The sequence below is a fragment of the Callithrix jacchus genome, chromosome 22, assembly GCF_049354715.1.
Source record: "Callithrix jacchus isolate 240 chromosome 22, calJac240_pri, whole genome shotgun sequence".
NCBI classification, from domain to species: domain Eukaryota; kingdom Metazoa; phylum Chordata; class Mammalia; order Primates; family Cebidae; genus Callithrix; species Callithrix jacchus.
Window position 1 is genome coordinate 10,763,688 of NC_133523.1, and position 20,384 is coordinate 10,784,071.

At 46.0% G+C, this 20,384-nt stretch overlaps 2 protein-coding genes across 2 annotated transcripts in view; both read left to right on the top strand.

The window, feature by feature from the left end:
- The window catches only part of LOC103789770 (uncharacterized), a 37,408-nt gene extending 34,811 nt beyond the window's left edge, over positions 1-2,597 (top strand). The window contains exon 6 of the transcript XR_008478646.2: positions 1,932-2,597. The gene's annotated coding sequence lies outside the window, so the exon portion shown is untranslated. The remainder of the gene's footprint in view (positions 1-1,931) is intronic.
- A 4,208-nt stretch (positions 2,598-6,805) lies between these two features.
- LOC100409595 (uncharacterized) lies at positions 6,806-20,307 on the top strand. Its single transcript, XM_078360621.1, is given in 7 exon segments — positions 6,806-7,682; positions 7,685-7,741; positions 7,744-7,980; positions 7,983-8,362; positions 15,048-15,174; positions 17,297-17,357; positions 18,467-20,307. Coding segments are annotated over 7 exon segments (2,247 nt in total). The 5' UTR covers positions 6,806-7,450; the 3' UTR covers positions 19,620-20,307.
- The last annotated feature ends 77 nt before the right edge of the window (positions 20,308-20,384 follow it).

The window sequence follows — 20,384 nt, forward strand, 5'->3', positions numbered from 1 at the left end:
TTTTTATAGAGCTCTATGTAAGTGTAAAACCTGTCATTTTTAATAAACTGCCTTTGTTCTGCAGTTCATGTATAAAAGTCAAGCTTCATCTTTGTTCAATACTCAGTCTTTTAAATGTAAATCCGCTAAGACGGTTTTTATTAAGATTCACTTAAAATCCTCCTGATCCGCAGGGCATGGTGACTCATGCCTATAATCCCAGCATTTAGGGAGGCTGAGGCGGGTGGATCACTAGGTCAGGAGATCTAGACCATCCTAGCTAACACGGTGATACCCGTCTCAAAAAATAAATAAAAATAATCCTCCTGATCCACCCATTGGTCTCTCCAGTTTGCTAATTCCCACAACAGTGGGGGAAAGGCTTGGCCATGCAGCCAGCAGCCTCATCCCAAATTCCTGATCCCTGGAGGACATCAGAGCCTTCCCCAACCCCCATTTCTGCATTGTGGTCTTTTTGGCCTTCACTCCCCTCGTGCTCGGAAGCCAAGGGACGGCTCCACTGTACAGTGAGTCTGGAATTCCCTGCACGCAATTGTGATCCCCAATCCAGTAGGAAGAAGCAGAAAGGGCCAGCAGACTACTGGCAGGGAATTCTTTTTTTTTTTTTTTTTGAGACGGAGTTTTGCTCTTGTTACCCAGGCTGGAGTGCAATGACGCAATCTCGGCTCACCGCAACCTCCACCTCCTGGGTTCAGGCAATTCTCCTGCCTCGGCCTCCCGAGTAGCTGGGATTACAGGCACGCACCACCGTGCCCAGCTAATTTTTTTTTGTATTTTTAGTAGAGACAGGGTTTCATCTTGTTGACCAGGACGGTCTCGATCTATTGACCTCGTGATCCACCCACCTCGGCCTCACAAAGTGCTGGGATTACTGGTGTGAGCCACCGCGCCTGGCCCCATTTTCCTAATTTTCATATCCAGTATAAAATGACAGCTATTATTTTTTTTTTGAGACAGAGTTTCACTCTTGTTACCCAGGCTGGAGTGCAATGGCGTGATCTCGGCTCACCGCAACCTCCGCCTCCTGGGTTCAGGCAATTCTCCTGCCTCACCCTCCTGAGTAGCTGAGACTACAGGCACGCGCCACCATGCCCAGCTAATTTTTGTATTTTTAGTAGAGATGGGGTTTCACCATGTTGACCAGGATGGTCTCGATCTCTTGATCTCGTGATCCACCCGCCTCGGCCTCCCAAAGTGCTGGGATTACAGGCGTGAGCCACCGCAGTGATAATCTATTTCTTTTCTTTTGTTTTCTTTTTTTGAGAGAGTTTCGCTGCTGTTACCCAGGCTGGAGTGCAATGGCGCGATCTCGGCTCACCGCAACCTCTGCCTCCTGCGTTCAGGCAATTCTCCTGCCTCAGCCTCCCGAGTAGCTGGTATTACAGGCGTGCGCCACCATGCCCAGCTAATTTTTTGTATTTTTAGTAGAGACGGGGTTTCACCATATTGACCAGGATGGTCTCGATCGCTTGACCTCGTGATCCACCCGCCTCGGCCTCCCAAAGTGCTGGGATTACAGGCTTGAGCCACTGTGCCCGGCCCTCTATTTCTTTTCTTTTTTTGACACAGGGTTTCACTCTGTCACCCAGGCTGGAGTGCAGTGGTACAATCAGAGCTCACTGCTGCCTTGATTTCCCTCCTCAAGGGATCCTCCCACCTCAGCTTCCCAAGTAACTGGTACTACAGGTGCTAAGGTGGGACTACAGGTTCCACCTCTGCTTTCCATCATGGCCTGAACTAGATTTCTAGATTTTCAGGTTTACTTTGGGCTGCCCTTAGCTGAGTGGGAAATCCCTCTGCATGGGGGAGAGGGCTGGGCTTTAATTTTATTTTTGGTTTACGCATAGAATAGCTGGAGTCTGACTATGATTTGATATATGAAGAAAATCTGTTATTTGTGTATTTATTTACTTATTTGTTTATTTATTTAGAGATGGAGTCTTGCTCTGTTGCCATTGGATTGCCTTATGGAGAACAGGTTTACGAATTTGACAATTTATGTAGGTCAGTACCTTAAACTGACTCCAGGTGAATCTTCTGCTGGTGAAAACAAAGGTCTAGGGCTGGGCGCAGTGGCACCATTTTTACAAAAATTAGCTGGGCATGATTGCGGGTGTCTGTAGTCCCAGCTACTTGGGAGGCTGAGGCAGGAGAATTGCTTGAACCTGGGAGGCAGAGGTTTCAGTGAGCCGAGATAGCACCATTGCACTCCTGCCTGGGCAACAGAGACTCTGTCTCAATTAAAAAACAAACAAACAAACAAAAAACTAAAAAATAAAATGAAGTTCTGGAAGGAGAGAGTGTTGCCACACAATGCAGAGGGGACAGGAAGGCATGTTGACAGCTTAGAGTTGAATCCTTCAGTGATCCTGTCTCATCACCAGGTTGTGATTGACTCGGGGGTTCGGTTTCAGCAATCCGAGTCTGGCTGCCAAGTTGATAATCTGTTTAACCTCCTTCCTGAATGGGGCATTTCCTGCTGAACTGTGGCTGAAAAACTGCTTCTCTCAGCTAGTTCAAGTTTTTCCTTCTTTTCTCTTTTGATTCCATTATAGACTATTGCTGCCATATAATTCCAGCTTTTCCACACATTTAACAATTTTATTCCATTGTTGCTTTTTTTTTTTGAGATGGAGTTTTGCTCTTGTTACCCAGGCTGGCGTGCAATGGCAGGATCTCAGCTCACCGCAACCTCCGCCTCCTGGGTTCAGGCAATTCTCCTGCCTCAGGCTCCTGAGTAGCTGGGACTACAGGCGTGCACCACCATGCCCAGGTAATTTTTGTATTTTTACTACAGACGGGGTTTCACCTTGTTGACCAGGATGGTCTCGATCTCTTGACCTCGTGATTCACCCGCCTCGTCCTCCCAAAGTGCTGGGATTATAGGCGTGAGCCACTGCGCCTGGCCGCTGTGTTTTTATTTTCTTGGTGAAAATGAGTATCCTGAGAGATAAGGTGGTGAAGCAGAAAAACAAATTTCCTTTCTTTTCTGTAGTATAAGCATAACTTCCCTGAACCCTCCCCCTCACCTTTGTGAAACTGTATTCTGCTTTGCAAGTTATAAGTTTTCAAATTCATGTATTCTTGTTCTCTGTAGCTAATAACTAAAAGTTGCTATCTTTCATCTAAGCAGCACAGCAAAGGTCATAAAACAGGTCTAGGCTGGCTAAATTGCTGCCCTGAACACCATAGTAAAGGAAGGGAGATAAGCTGTGCTTGCAGCCCAAATAGTGACCATTTAAACTGTTAGGTCCGTCGCTGGCATAAAGAGACCACCAGGCAGGCTTTGTGTGTGCAAGGAGATCGTTTTAATTTCCGGCTTGGGTGCGAGAGGGCCAAGTCTGAGAAAGGAGTTATGCAAAGTGGGTAGGAAAGCGGAATGGTTATATAGACTGGGGGAAATGGTTAAAGGTGATAATCTATTTTAGGGAGGGGGAGGGCGTCACGGGATGCATGGTCACAAGGGTAGGGCTTTTCCATTACAAATAGGCATGATCATAGGGTGGGGGTTATGGGTTGCAAGCAAAGGGGAGGGTGCGGCAAATTACATAGTTACAGGGGAGGGGGTCTTGAGAAACCCAATGTCCAGGAGGAAATTTCGCAAGACTGAGCAGGAACAATGGTTGCAGGTTGCAGGGGGAGAGCAATTAGTTGAGGCAGGAACAAGTTGTTTCATTTCTCTTTGTGGCCGTCTGGTTACTTCGGACTTTGTGGCTGCTGGGAACCATCCAAAGGCATACGTGCTGGTCACCAAGGCTGTAATGGTCAGGCATGAAGTTGGAGGCCTGACGTATGCCGCGTAAGTCATTATGTAAACTTAATTTGTAAACCTGTCATTTAAAATAAACTCCCTTTGTTCTGCTCTGCGTTTCATGTATAAAAGTCAAGCTTTGTTCAATACTCAGTGTTTGAAAAGTAAATCTACTAAGGCGCACATCTTAACAAAATCCTCCTGTTCCACCCATCAGTCTCTCCAGTCTGCTAATTCCCGAAACAATGGGAGAAAGGCTTGGCCATGCAGCCAGCAGCCTCATTCCACATTCCTGATACCTGGAGGACACCAGAGCCCCCTCCTGCTGCAGTGTGGTCTTTTTGGCGTTCACTCCCATCCTGCTCTGAAGCCAGGGGAAGGCTCCACTGGACAGTGAGTCTGGGATTCCCTGCACACAGTTGTGACCCCCCAGTCCTGGAGGAAGAAGCAGGAAGGGCCCGCACACTACTGGCAGGGAATTCTTCTTAAATGCAAGTATTCCCTGGGAGGGGTCAGGTCCCTGCCGAGGGCGGAACCACCGCCAACCTTCCACCTTCTCCCCAGGTCTGGAACCTGTTTAGCCGGTTCCTCTCAACACTGGAAGATCACTACTTCTGTCCCTCGCTGCCCAGGGGGCCGGACCTGGGGCACTATCCAATCACGGTCTCCGTCGGGGTGGTGAGCACTGGGAGATCACTTCTGCTGTCACTCAGGGCCCAGGGGGCGGGATCTTAGGCAGTATCCAATCAGAGCCACCGGGCGGGGTCGTGAGAAGTGTCCATCAGGCGCCTTGCCTGGAGGAGGTTGCGAGATTTAAAAATCCCGCCGATTCTTTTCACACCCTTTTCTTCGCTCTGTGCTCGGTTGCTCCGGGGCCAGGACTGGCAGCAGGAGGTGGAAGGAGGAACCAGGATACCGCAAAAGCTGGGAAATGGTGAGTGTTCAAGGCCAGAGGTCCTGACACGGTACGCCTGGTTGGAACCCGCCGTGGTGGGAACCAGATCTCCCCGCCGTTGTCTCCGTGGTCTGGGACTCCCGTCCCCTGACGCAGCTCAGCCCTCGGTTTCCTCGGCCGCAAGGTGGGGCTGGGCTAGCAGCCTGGACCTCGGGCGTCCTGTCCCATCCTCGCGGCGACTGCGGCCCCTGCCCTGGAGCCCTTTCTGGGCAGCTCCTTGCCCGCAGCCCCGCATCTCCCCAGATTGTGTGGGTCTATGGGAGGGTCACTGGGGGAGTCTGCCTCAAGTGTGGGGTTCGTGTGGGAGGAGCAGCGTTCTGTGGGGTCTTCAGTTGCTTCTTTGTCTCCAGGGGCCTCGGGTTTTTCCTGAGATTTCGAGATATATGCGAAGCAGGGACGCAAATCCGCGACTGTAATCCCCGGCCTAGCTTCTAGGACTGCCGGCAAATCTCTGGATTTCCGGATTTACACAGCGGACCTCCTGTCTTCCGTTGACCACAACAATGTCAACTCTTCATCCCCCAGGCTTTGTTTCAAACACACGAATTCGCGCCATTGCACTCCAGCCTGGGCGACTGAAGGAGACTTCGTCAAAAAAAAAAAAAGCAATTAGGAAAATTCCTTTGCATTTTCATTGATCTAAAATGTGATTTGTCTGGATTTCATATAACTATTGTTAGAACGCGCGCTCTGAATGAAGAGACCCCAGACAGGCTTTCTGTGAGCAGCATGGCTGTTTATTCACCTGGGTGCATAGGTTTGGGGTGGGCAGTGGAAAATTACAGAAGTTACAGTTGGCTGTTTTTTGCAGGCTGGGAGGGGTCGTAGGGTGTGGCATAAGGAGGTTGGTCAAAGTCAGTTACAAAGTCCAGTGGCCTTGTCAATGGAGGCCGGAATGAGAAACAATGGAGAAAGTCTTAAAGTTAAGTAGCCGCCGCTGGGGTTGATAATTTCTTCTTCTTTCTACAATCTTACAGCCATTTCAGGTTTTCTAATTCCGGAAGGCCCTCTAGAGTTGTATGTGCGGATCATGGGGGTGCCCTGCTGTCCACGGTACATTCCTGTCTTTTTATATTAGTAAAGTAAAGAAAAAAAGAAATGAAGAGTGGAGGGCAGTGTAATATTAGGAAGGCCGGCACAGAGGTTGATGGGGCAGTGTTTCTTCAAATGGGATTGGGGGTGGCCTGGAAACCTAAACATGGGAAAGAATTTAGACTGCTGGGAGATCTCGGGGCAAGGGGTGATATTGTGGGGTTGTTAGGAGGACCATTTATCGTATTGACTGATTAGCTGTTGCTTATATACGATTTTTTGCGAATTAAGAGATTAATCGGAAAACATTACAGAAGCTATGGAAGCTGACGACTGAGGTGGTCAGACCTGCTTATACCTGGTGCCGAGTGCAGTAGTAATTCCTAACTCTGCTAGTAAGGGCATTAATGGAATGACCCGCTTGTGTCTTGTTGGGATCACTAGGGGAACAGGAAGGCTTTCATATTGGTGAACTGAATTTTGGGAGTAAGGAAAACTAGGGTACAAGTGCCTGTGCAGTTGGTAGGAAGGCAGATGTAAGAAGAACCACAGAGGAAAAAAGTCCTTGGCTTCAACATAACTGCAAGTGTAAAGATGAGAAAGTATTCTGTGGGTGTTGAGGTTTGGACCCAAATGCCGGGGGAGCCCCCAAGGGCTGCAGCTGTTACAGGTTAGGGTAACCGTGTGGAGGGCAGATTCTGTTTTCATGGTGTATGAGGAAGTGTGGTATCTATAAGTAACCACTCACTTTCATTAACAAGTTTGGGTATGAGCAGAGAATGGGAGTGAGATTAAGAGTGAAATATCAGCTGTAACTGCCTGGAGGAAAAGTGTAAATTGGCAACTGAACAAAAGCAGGGTGTGTAAAAGTAAATTAGTACAGTGAACTTGAGCACAGTTAAACAGCAAGTAATTGAATCAGAGACATTCTGAGGTGTGTTTTAAGTAGCAGGGGTGATTGCAGAAAGCTGGAGAAGGCCAGTGGCTGAAAGTAACTAACTGTGTGAGGTGTGAAGAGGAAACTACGCTTTGGAGGTTGTGGGAGATACAGAGGGTAAGTGGGGCATAGCCTGTGATTTTTTTTTTTTTAAGGGAGGGGAAGAGGACTAGCCTCTGATTTTTAAGGGATTCTAAGAGTATCAGGCCGAGAACAGGGATGAGAACCAGCCCAGGACTGAGGGTAAGTTGCCTGGATAAAATGGCCACAGGCCGTGGGCCTGGCTCTTGTAAGAATTATAATGGCACAGCCTTTTATTTCTGCTATGTAGAAAGAGAAGGGTTGAGAGGATTTGGGGAGCGCTAAAGGGGTCTCTAAGGTCTTTTTTAGAGAAGGGAAGGAAGAATGGGGGAAGGATTTTTGGCCTCTGGGGTCAGATAGGTTGCCTTTTATAAGTTTATAAAGTGGTTTGTTTAGGAGGGCAAAACATTGTATCCACAGGCGAAAGTATTGTATACACCTAGGAAGAAGAGAGGCTGTTGTTTAGTGGACAGGGTTGGGGTTTGGGAAATGAACTGGATATGGTTGGCAGGGAGAGTGTGTGTAAGCTGGTAAAGGATTATAACAGATGGGGAAGAAATTTGGGATTTAGAAAAAAAGTGTTTTTATGTTCCTAGGAGGTCTGGAAAAAAAGAAAAAAGTGTTTTTGAGGTTAAAAATAGAATAGTGAGTTGTGGAAGAGGGTATGGAAGATAGGAGGGTGAATTAAAAGGCCATGTTATTAAAGCCCCACAGCCCTGGGGTCAAAGCCAGTTCCCAGCCCAGTCCCGTCCTGGAGCAGCCTGCCTCCTCTTTCAACATGACAGATGCCACTGTGTCCTTCCCCAAGGACTTCCTGGCAAGTGGAGTGGCCGCAGCCATCTCCAGGACGGTGGTAGCACCCATCGAGCTAGTCAAGCTGCGGCTGCAGGTGCAGCATGCCAGCAAGCTGATCAGCGCAGATAAGCAATAGACTGCATGGCCCGCATTCCCAAGGAGCAGGGAGTCGTGTCCTTCTGGTGCAGTAACCTGCCAATGTCATCACATACCTCCCCACCCAGGCTCTTAACTTCAACTTCAAAGATAAATACAAGCAGATCTAACTGGGTGGTGTGGACAAGAGGACCCAGTTTTGGCGCGACTTTGCAGGGAATCTGGCATCAGGCGGTGCTTCTGGGGCCACATCCTTGTGTTTTGTGTACCCTCTTGATTTTGCCCGTACCTGACTAGCAGCAAATGTGGGTAAAGCTAGAGCTGAAAGTGAATTCTAGGCCTCAGCGACTGCCTGGTTAAGATCTACAAACCTGATGGGATTAAGGACCTGTATCAAGACTTTAACGTGTCTGTGCAGGGTATTACCATCTTCCAAGCTGCCTACTTCGGTATCTATGACACTGCAAAGGGAATGCTCCGGGATCCCAAGAACACGCACATTGTCATCCGCTGGATGATCGCACAGACTGTCACTGCCGTTGCTGGATTGACTTACTATTTATTTGACACTTCACCACCGCAAGGTGATGCAGCAGGGTGCAAAGGAACAGACATGTACACAGGCACGCTTGAGTGCTGGAGGAAGACTGCTCACGATAAAGGAGCCACAGCTTTTTCAAGTGTGCATGGTCCAGTGTTCTCCGAGGCATGGGTGGTGCGTCTGTGCTTGTCTTGTATGATGAAATCAAGAAGTACACATAAGTTATTTCCTAGGGATTTTCCCCCTGTGAACAGGCATGTTGTATTATGTAACATACCTTGAGCATTCTTGACAGACTCCTAGCTGTCAGTTTATCAGTGGCAATTATTTGCTGGTTCATAACGGGAAGCAGTAATATTCATCTGACCAGTTTTCTCTTAAAGCCATTTCTGGCCGGGTGCGGTGGCTCACGCCTATAATCCCAGCACTTTGGGAGGCCGAGGCGGGTGGATCATGAGGTCAAGAGATTGAGACCGTCCTGGTCAACAAGATGAAACCCCGTCCCTACTAAAAATACAAAAAAATTAGCTGGGCATGGTGGTGCGCTCCTGTAGTCCCAGCTACTTGGGAGGCTGAGGCAGGAGAATTGACTGAACCCAGGAGGCGGAGGTTGCGGTGACCCGAGATCGCGCCATTGTACTCCAGCCTGGGTAACAAGAGCGAAACTCTGTCTCAAAAAAAAAAACATTTCCATGATGATGATAATGGGACTCAATTATATTCTTTATTTCATTCACTCCTGATAAATAAATTTGGAGAAATAAAAATATCTAAAATAAAGTTTTTAAAAGGCCATGTTATAATACACGGGTGATAACAAGCAAGCTTTGGGACCTTTTTTGTTTGTTTTTTTTTTTGTTGTTTGGTTTTTTGATATGGAGTCTCACCTTTTCACCCAGGCTGGAGTGCAGTGCCGGGATTTCAGGTCACTGTAATCTCTACCTCCTGGGTACAAGCAATTCTCCAGCCTCAGCCTCCTGAGTAGCTGGGACTATAGGTGCACACCACTGCGCCTGGCTAATTTTTATATTTTTAATAGAGACAGGATTTTACCACGTTGGCCAGGCTAGTCTTGAATTCCTGACCTCGGGTGATCCACCTGCCTCGGCCTCCCAAAGTGCTGGGATTAGAGGCCTGACCCACCATGCCCAGTGGGCTTTTTAAGTCTTTTAAAGGGTGTTAAGGGTTGGGGTACTGGCACTGGGCAGGATAATGGTGGTTAGGTTTTAAGAAGATGATGAGGGGTGAGTGACTTGTAGCTATGGATGAATAGGTGGTGTCCCGCACCCTAGGATTAAGGTAGGGGGACTTAAGGGGAGCTATTGAGGGAGGCACGGGTTCGCAGAGGAGGACGGCAATGAGCTGTGGCTGTAGCCAAGGAATAGTTAAGGAGGCAGAGAGTTTTGCTAGGATATCTCGGTTTAAACAAGGGAACTGGACAAGTGGGAATGATTAGGAAATAATGTAGAAAGGAGTGCTGGCCTAATTGACATCAAGCTTGGGGAGTTTTGAGAGGCCCAGAGGCCTTACCATTAATTCCCACAGCAGTTACAGAGGCCAAGGAGACAGGTCCTTGAAAAGAAGGCAGCGTGGAGTGGGTGGCCTCGTGTTGATTAAGAAGTGGATGGACTTACCCTTCACCGTTAGGAGTTACCTGAAGCTCGGCGTCCATGATTTTCCAGGGGCCCCCTGAGATGTTTGGGCAGTGTCAGTCTTCAGCCGCCAAGCCGAGGAGATCAGGGAAAGAGTCAGCCTGAGGGCTCTGGGGTTGGGGTCGTGGAGCCTTAGAGATGGTGGTTTCAGTTGGGCAGTGCAGCCTCCAGTGGAGTCCCACACAGTCGGGACTGCAGCGTCTGAGGAATCTCGGGCTGTGGGCATTCTTTGGCCCAGTGGCCTGGTTTTCAGCACCTGAAGCAAGGCTTTGGGGGAGGAGGTCCTGAAGAGAAGCCTGGATGCTGTGGATTTGCTGGTGTGAAACTTCTGTGAGCTGAAGGAGTGGCTGGGGTCTTTCTTACAGTGGAAGCAAGCATTTGTAATTCTGAGATAAACTACTGCTTGGCAGCCTCGTCTTGGTTATTAAACACCTTACAGGTGAGGTTGATTCATTCCTGTTGTGGGGTGTGAGGGCCAGATGCTAGTTGTTGAAGTTTTTTTCCTAATATCCGGACACATTGGGTAATCAAGTGCATATTAAGCATTCTTCATTCTTCACTGGTGAGAATAGAAGTAAGGATGACATTTAAGTCACTCCAGGTGAGATTGTAGGACTGCATTAAGTATTGGAGGATCTGATGAAAAGGAGCTTAGGCGTTGGCTGATTTGGAAAAGGTTGGATAAAGAAAAAGGAACATGCACCCTTACTATGCCTTTGGTTTCAGCCGCGTCTCAAGGGGGGAATTGTTGGGCAGGGATAGAGGAGTTAGGCTCAGGACTAAACTGTAAGCTGGGTCACGATGACTTGGGGAGGTGACAGGAGGAGCATGAGGGGGTGGGTTGTAGACAGAGGAAGAGGAGGGAGGCTCTGGGGGTGGGGTTGGGCCTGAATTGGGGCCTGGGTCAGACAGGTGGGGAGGAGAAAGGTCAGAAGTGTCAATAGACAAGGAAGATCCTTGGTTTCTGGTGGAGGCAGGAGGGGTGGACGCAAGGGAGAGAAGGAGCAGCTATCGGGGGGGATAAGAATGTAAAAAAAAATATATGGACGTCTGGTGCCTTAGACCATTTTCCCATTTGTGGACAAAATTGTCTAGGTCTCACCGAAAACAGGAATAGAAAGTGCCGTGTTTTGGTCATTTGGATTGAGGCCTTTAGGCTTCAGATCAGGTTTTAGGTTTTGTAGAAAGCTGGCTAGAGTTTAGGATTGAGGAGTAGAGGGCCGAGTGTTGCCCATAGCGAAGGAGGTTAAGTTTTAAGGAAAGGAGTAGAGTAGAGATGAAGAGAAGGAGCGAGCAGCCACCGGAGTTTTGAGTAGGCAGCCCTGACTGGTTCCTGGGCTGTAACATGGGTGAGTTAGCAAGGCAGGAGTCCCCACGATTGACCAGACACCAAGGGAAGACACTTGTCTTCTCTGGCTCTACACAGATAAAGAGTGTGTCTTTATCTCTACCACAAGGAGAAATATTTCAAGAAAAAGAGAAAGAGGGAGAGACTTGTCTCCTTGGGATTTGAAGGAAAAGAGAGAAAGAGGGGAGATTTATCCTTTCTTAAGGTGAGAAGAGAGCTGTCGAGGCCTCAGGTGGGTCTCTTTCCAGAGGGGGAGCAGGGACAGGGGACTGGTCTCCCTGAGGGAGTACCCCGTCCCAGGTTTTGGCACCAGATGTTAAAACGGGTACCCTGAATGAAGAGACCCCCAAAAAGGCTTTGCGTGAGAAACATGGCTGCTTATTTGCCTGGGTGCAGGTGGGCTGAGGCCAAAAGTGGTGTCAGCCGAGGGCCGTGAAATAAGAGTTGGTTTTCTAGGTTTGGGGTGGGCAGTGGAAAGTTATAGAAGTTACAGTTGGTGTTTTCTTGCAAGCTGGGGGGGAGGATCCTAGTGTGTGGAGTCAGGAGGTTGGCCAACTTTCCTTAGAAAGTCCAATGGCCTTGTAAATTGAGGCCGGTTTAAGAAGCAATAGAGACTGTCCCAGAGTTAAGGGGGCGCCACAGAGGTTAAACATTTCTTCCTCCTTTGAGGATTTTACAGCCATTTCAGGTTTCTAATTCCAGAAAGCACTACAGGGGTGTACATGCCATCCGTGGGAGTCGCCATGCTGTCCACAGTGTGGTCAGACATCACAACACTTGCACGTTTCTTTTGATTAGTGTTAGAACGACTTACCTTTTGCATACCTTTTTATGTAATCTGTCCATATCTTTCTGTTTGAAATGATTTTCTTTTACACATTACTGACCCTCGTTTCTTTACTGTGTCAGTCTCTTTTTTGTGTATATGAATAATATTTAAAGTGGTAATTGATATCGTTGTATTAATATGTATATATTGTAATTGTTCTCTGTTTGTTGTACTTTCCATCTGTTTTTCAAACTTTCTCTTTTTCTACCTTGTGTAGTTTTTGTTCACTCCTTTGTTCTTTGAGACAGAGGCTCGCTCTGTTGCCCAGCCTGGAGTGTAGTAGTGTGATCTCATCTCAATGAAACCTTTACCTCCTCCTGGTAAAGGATTCTTATCCTTCAGTCTTGCAAGTAGCTGGCATTATAGGCATATGCCAGCATGCATGGCTAATTTTTGTATTTTTAGTAGAGATGGGGTTTAACCATGTTGACCAGGCTGGTCTTGAACTCCTGACATCAAGTGATCCACCCACTTTGGCCTCTCAAAGTGCTGAGATTACAGGTGTGAGCCTTGGCATCCTGCCACCTTCTGTAGTTGTAATTGACTATTCTATGTGATTCTATTTTCCCTCTATTAGCATATCAACCTACTCATTTATTCAATTTTATCAGGGAATTCCCTAGAGTTGTAGTATACACTTACAACTAATGAACCTTTAGTTTCAAGGAACACTGCACTGGTTCTGAGGGTACTCCTCGTATGTTACACAGTGTTCTAGATATGTGTGTTCCATTCCATATAACATTCTTGTCATTCCTATGACCTATTAAAATCTATAACCTCTCAATGCAGTGTTAAGACTATTATTTTGAAGACACGTTTATATACTAGGTCAGACAGAAAGAACAGAATGAGGAATTTGTTTGTCCCTTTATTTGACTGTTTAAGAATACTCTTTAAAAAACTCAGTTCTGACCGGGAGGTGGCTCACGCCTATAATCCCACCACTTTGGGAGGCCAACATGGGTGGATCACGAGGTCAAGACATTGAGATCATCCTGACCAACATGGTGAAATCCCACCTGTACTAAAAATACAAAAGTGAGCATGATGGTGTGCGCCTGTAGTCCCAGCTACTCAGGAGGCTGAGGCAAAAAACGCGCTTGAACCCAGGAGATGGAGGTTGCAGTGAGGTGAGATCACACCACTGCACTCCAGGCTGGTGAGAGAGCAAGACTCCATCTCGTGAAAACAAATTATGGAAGACATAAATAAAGATATCCTGTGCTCATGGATTCCAAGACTTAACTGTTGTTAACGTGAGAATATTACTCACTACAACATCCACCCCCTGGGTTCAAGCAATTCTCTGAGCCTTCCAAGTAGCTAGGATTACAAGTGCACATCACATGCCTGGCTAATTTTTGTATTGTTAGTAGAGACAGGTTTCACCATCTTGGCCATGCTGGTCTTGAACTCCTGACCTCATGTTCCACCTGCCTCCGCCTCCCAGAGTGCTGGGATTACAGGCGTGAGCCACCGTGCTTGGCCCACTGACAACATTTTTATGTAGTCCCTGCTAATTATTGACCCCAGTTAGGTTTCAGTGTAGTTGAAACAGAAAAGAGAGCCTTATTTCGGACTTTTCTTAGTCCCAGGAGAAATTGGAGTATACAAAGATATTTGCAAATAAAATAAATATTATAGTTCATGTACGTTAGGTAAACTGTCACTTTCTGGTTTAGAAGATTTTTAACATTTTTAGACATTTGTTACCTTTGTTAGTTTTGTTTAAGTAGCTTTTATCGATTACTAAGAGGTCTGTTTTAATGATTTAGGGAATTTTATAAATATTCATCAGAAACGACACCTTGGTGACACGCAGTTATTTTTGTTTGAAGACAAAGTGTTGCTCTGTCACCAAGGCTGGAGTGCAGTGGCATGATCTTGGCTCACTGCAACCTCCATCTCCTGGGTTCAAGCAATTCTCCTGCCTCAGCTTCCCAAGTACCTGGAACAACAGGCGTGTGCCACCATGCCTAATTTTTGTATTTTTAGTAGAATCGGGGTTCACCATATTGGTCAGGGTCGTCTCAACCTCCTGACCTCAGGTGATCCACCCACCTCAGCCTCCCAAAGTGCTGGGATTATAGGTGTGAGCCATTGTCCCCAGCCGACATGCAGTTCTTTAGAAGAATGTGTACAATATTTCCCCATCTTTCATTCTTATTTATGTTACCTAATAAAATATTTAAAATTTTTCCTTTAGGATGATGAAAATACATTTCATTAGCCTTTTGTTATACTTCATTAAATTTAATCAGCAAAACGCAGTTACCAGCTTCCAGATGTTCGCTCTCTCTCATTTTTTTTTTTTTTTTTTTTTTCTTTTTTGAGACAGTTTTGCTGTTGTTACCCAGGCTGGAGTGCAATGGCATGATCTCGGCTCACTGCAACCTCCGCCTTCTGGGTTCAAGCAATTCTCCTGCCTCAGCCTCCCGAATAGCTGGGACTACAGGCGCGCACCACCATGCCCAGCTAATTTTTTTTGTATTTTTAGTAGAGATGGGGTTTCACCTTGTTGACCAGGATGGTCTCGATCTCTTGACTTCGTGATCCACCAGCCTTGGCCTCCCAAAGTGCTGGGATTACAGGCTTGAGCCACCACGCCTGGTGTGGTCTTTATCTCTTGACCTCATGATGCACTTCACAGCCTCCCAAAATGCTGGGATTACAGGCCTGAACCACCTCCCCTGGCTAATATTGTGTCTCATACACGAATTAGTACAGACACAGACATAGTATGAATACAGAGAGACATTAGAGGTGATCCGGGCAGCATATCTCACTTTCTGAAATAGTGAATGAGAGGCTTGTTCATCTTGGTTGATACTGTACTGAATATGTTGAGTTGTAGCATCAGAATTGTAATGTTGGAGAAAATGAGTATAGACAGAGGACAAGGGTATCATGACTAAGTCATTGAATAAATTTGTGGAGTCTATAGCATTGTGTGAACTTCTTCTTAAGTGTAGATTTCCTGGCACTGTCGGTCTTAACCTTCCTCCTCTTCCCTGGGGGATGTTTCAGGACTCAGTGACCTTTGAGGATGTGGCTGTGAGGTTTACCCAGGATGAGTGGCCTCTGCTGGATCCTTCCCAAAAGAATCTCTACAGAGATGTGATGCAGGAAACCATCAGGAACCTGAAGTCTCTAGGTAAGGATGGCATCATTTCTTCCTGAGTTAAATAGAGAACAAGTGTTTCTTAGTCATCTACACTGTTCAGTGATGTGGAACATGGTAGGGAATACAGTAGACTGGCCAGGTGCGGTGGCTCACACCTGCAATCTTAGCACTTTGGGAGGCCAGGGTGGGTGGAACACTTGAGGTCAGGAGATCGAGACCAACATGGCCAACATGATGAAACCCTTCTCTACTGCAAATACAAAAATTAGCCAGGCGTGCTAGTGCACGCCTTTAGTCTGAGCTACTCTGGAGGATGAGGCAGGAGAATGGCTTGAACCCAGGAGGTGGACATTGCGGTGACCCAAGATCGTGCCACTGCACTCCTGCCTGGACTACAGAGTGAGACCTCATCTCAAAACAGAAGCAATACAATAGACCCTTGAACAAAGTGCATGTTAACCTCTGCATAGTAGATGGTCTGGCTTTAACTTTTGACCATATAACGAGTTAAATATTGTCCAGGTGCAGTGGCTTACGCCTGTAATCCCAGCACTTTGGGATGTCCAGGCGGGGGATCACCTGACGTCAGGAGTTTGAGACCAGCCTGGCCAACATGATGAAACCCCATCTCAACTAAAAGTACAAAAAATTAGACAAGTGTGATGGTGGGTTCCTGTAATCCCTTCTACTCAGAAGGCTGAGACAGGAGAATCACTATAACCTGGGAGGTAAGGTTTGCATTGAGCTGAGATCGAACCACTGCATTTCAGCCTGGGCAACAAGAGCAAAACTCTGTCTCAAAAAAAATGTTCATAGCCTATTGTTGACTGGAAGCTTTCTCAATAACACAACCAGTCAATAATACATAATTTGTATATTGGTGTATATGTGTAAATATGTATGAGGATAGTGTCTCATGTGACTAAGGCTGGAATGTAGGGGCATGATCATAGCTCACTACAACATCGAACTCCTAGGCTCAAGCAATCCTCCTGCCTGAAACTCTTGAGCAGCCATGACTGCAGATCAGTTTCACTATGCTGGGCTGATTTTAAAATTATATTTTTTGGAGATGTGGGTCTTGCTGTGAGCCCAGGCTGGTCTCAAACTCCTGGCCTAAAGCAGTCCTCCCCACTTATCCCTAAGTGGTGGGATGATAGACAGAAACCACGGTGCCTCCCTGTTTGGTTTATTATATTTGGTATTACAGTAAAGTAAGCTAGAGAAAAGAAATGTTAAAGTAAATCATAAAGAAGTAAAAACATATTGACTATTGATTAAGTGGATCACCGTAAAGGAATCCTTTTTGCTGGGCGTGGTGGCTGATGCCTGCAATCTCAGCACTTTGGGGAGCCAAGGTGGGTGGATCACGAGATGAGGAGTTTGAGACCAGCCTGACCAATATGGTGAAGCTCCATCTCTAGTATAAATACAAAATTAGCCAGGCATGGTGGGACATGCCTGTAATCCTAGCTACTCAGGAGGCTGAAGCAGGAGAATTGCTTGACCCCGGGAGGTGGAGGTTGCAGTGAGCTGAGAACGTGCCACTGCGCTCCAGCCTGCGCTACAGAGTGAGACTCCAAACAAAACAAACAACAAAACTTTGAGTAGCCTGAAGAGGAGGAAGGGTTGGTCTTGTTCCCACGCAGGTAGTGGAGGTTGAGAAAAGTCTGCATATGACTGAACCTGTGCCATTCAAGCCCCCCACTTTTTTTTTTTTTTTTTTTTTTTGAGACAGAGTTTCCCTCTTGTTGCTAAGGGTGGTATGTAATGGTGCAATTTCAGCTCACTGGAACCTCCAACTCCTGCATTCAAGTGATTCTCTTGCCTCAGCCTCTTGAGTAGCTGGGATTACAGATACTCACTAACATGCTCAGCTTATTTTTTGCATTTTTAGTAGAGACAGGTTTCTCCATGTTGGTCAGGGTGGTTTCAAACTCTCAACCTGAGGCGACCCATCCTCCTCGTCCTCCCAAACTGCTGGGATTGCAGGCATGACCCACCACACCTGCAATCCCAGTTTTGTTTAAGGGTCAATAATACCTTGTTGAATAACTCATGCATGGCAATAGTGTTCCATGAACATAGAATAAAAAAATGTTTGTATAATTTTGTTATAATTTATGATAATTTTTTTGGGACCACATTTTAGGAATAAAATGGAAAGACGAGAACATTGAAGATCATTGCAAAGATTCCAGGAGAAATCCAAGGTAATTTGCATTTACAATGTAAAGCTGTGTCTCTTGAGATAGTCTTAGAATGATAGGAAATTATATTTGTTTACTTATGTATCTTTTTTTTTCTTTTTAAAAGTTTTTGTATTTTTAGTTGAAACAGGGTTTCACCATGTTAGTCAGGCTGGTCTTGAACTCCTGACCTCAAGGAGTTCCTGATCCGCCCACCTTGGCTTCCAAAGTGCTTGGATTACAGGCGTGAGCCACCACACCCGACCTTTTTTTTTTTTAAGACGAGAATGTATTTATTTGAGACACGGCTTACTCTGTCACACAGGCTACAGTGCAGTGGCATGATGATAGCTCACTGCAGCCTTGAACCCCTGGACTCAAGCCATCCTCTTTTCTTGGCCTCCCAAAATGCTAGGGTTACAGGCATGAGCCAGTGTGCTCACTGGAAATTTAAAGAACAAGCAAAGTGAAGCAGCCCAACTTCAAATTTGTTAAGTTTTAGAATGTTTTCTCCCAAAATATGTAGTTCATAGACATTCATTGCTTGCAAAATAATTGCCTTGGAAACAGCATTAAGAAACACCATAGTTGCCAGATGTGGTCACTCATGCTTGCAATGCCTATACTTTCGGAGTCTGAATGGGAGGATCGCTTGAGCCCAGTGTTTTGAGTCTAGACTGGGCAATGCAGTGAGAACTCATCTCCAGAAGAAATTTGAAAAATTAGACAGGTGTGACACATGTCTATGGGCCCAGCTACTTGTGAGACTGAGGTAGGAGGTTTGCCTGAGACTGGAAGGTGGAGGCTGCAGTGAAGTGTGATCACACCACTGCATTGCAACCTGGGCAACAGAGTGAGAGACTGTTTCAGGAAAAAAAAAAGGGAGGGAGGGAGGGAGGGAGAGAGGGAGAGAAGGAGAGAAGGAAAGAAAGAAGGAAACTACCTACCACCATCAATCTTTTGGTAATAGCTGTAATGGAGCCCCTTTGCAGAGAATTCAGTCCACTCACTTTCAAACAATTCAGACAGGGCATAAAGACTACATTTCTCATGATAAAGTATAATATGTAAATCAAATGCTAATATAAAATTATTTCTCAACAAAGTTTTTGTAATGTGCTTATTTCTTATAGAAATCATATGGCAGAAAGACTCTGTGAATGTAAAGATGGTCAATGTGGAGAAACTTTCAGCTTGATTTCAGATGCTATAATGAACAAGAAGACTTTTCCTGGAGTAAAACCATGTGAAAGCCGTGTGTGTGCAGAAGGCAACACGGATCATTCATCTCTGAATTGCTGCATCGGAGCCGACACTGGACACAAACCATCCAAGTGTCGGGAACGTAGAGAGAAGACACATAAACGTAAGCAGTGTGTAAAAACCTTCAGCTGTCTCCACTCCTTTCAAACACATGAAAAGCCTCACACTGGAGAGAAAGCCTATGATTGTAAGGAATTGAAAAAAACCTTCATTTCTCTCAAAACTGTTCAAAGACACAGGGTAATGCACAGTGGAGATGGACCTTACACATGTATTTGTGGGAAAGCCTTTGTTACTCTCAGTCTAAATCTCACACATGAAAAATCTCATACTGGACAGAAGCCATATAAATGTAATGAATGTGGGAAAGCCTTTGATTGTCTCAGCCACTTTCACAGACATGAAAGAACACACACCGGGGAGAAGCTGTATGAATGTAAGCAGTGTGGGAAAGCCTTTAATCGTTCCAGTAATATCCGAGCACATGCAAAAATTCACACGGGAGAGAAACCGTATGAATGTAAGCAATGTGGGAAAGCCTTTCATAGTTGGAGTTCTGTTCGAAAGCATGCAAAAATTCACACCGGAGAGAAACCATATGAATGTAAGCAATGTGGGAAAGCCTTTACTCGACCCAGTTCAATTCAACGACATGCAAGAATTCACACCGGAGAGAAACCGTATGAATGTAAGCAATGTGGGAAAGCCTTTACTCGTTCCAGTTACATTCGAACACATGCAAGAATTCACAGTGGAGAGAAACCCTATGAATGTAAGCAATGTGGGAAAGCCTTTATTCAGTCCAGTGCCTTTCAAACACATGTAAGAATTCACACTGGAGAGAAACCTTATCAGTGTAAGCAATGTGGGAAAGGCTTCAGTTTACCCAGTAATGTTCGAATACATGCAAGAATTCACACTGGAGAGAAACCCTATGAATGTAAGCAGTGTGGGAAAGCTTTTTCTTCTCTCAGTTCCTTTCGGTATCATGAAAGGACTCAACACTGGAGAGAAACCCTATGAATGTAAGCAATGTGGAAAAGCCTTTCTTCAATCCAGTTCCATTCAAAACCATGCAAGAATTCGCACTGGAGAGCAACCCTATGAATATAAGTAATCTGGGAAAGCCTTTAGTTGTTTCAGTTCCATTTGAACAAAGTGTAGGCCAGCACTCCATCTCAGTTCTGTAATCCCAACATTTTGGGAGGCCAAGGTAGGTGGATCCTGACATCAGGAGTTAAGACCAGCCTGGTCAAGATGGTGAAACCCCGTCTCTACTAAAAATTTAAAAGTTAACTGGCCATGGTGGCAAGTGCCTGTAATTCCATCTATTTAAGAGGCTGAGGCAGAGAATTGCTTGAACCCAGGTGGCAGAGGTTGCACTGAGCTGAGATCACGCTACGGCACTCCAGCCTGGTGACAGAGTGAGACTCCATCTCAAAAACAAAAAGAAAAAAAGTAAAGCCTTTTACTTTTCATTATGTTCTGAAACCATACCTGAAATCACACATGAAATAAATGATGTTAGGAACATGGGGGCCTTTCCTTTCTCAATTCTTTGAAGGCACACAGTGTGACACCGGTGATAGACTTCCTAACTGTCAGGAACGTGGAATATGGTTGGTTTGTCCTTGTTTATTTTACATACATGAAAGAACTTACTCTGGAGAGAAACTGAATGTAAATAAAGAATGTGGTAAAGCCTTGTGTATTTTCTGTTTCTCTGAAGTGCTGTCATTTCCTGGTATTCTCAAGGTGTTGGCTGCAGCACTAAATCAGAATAGCTAA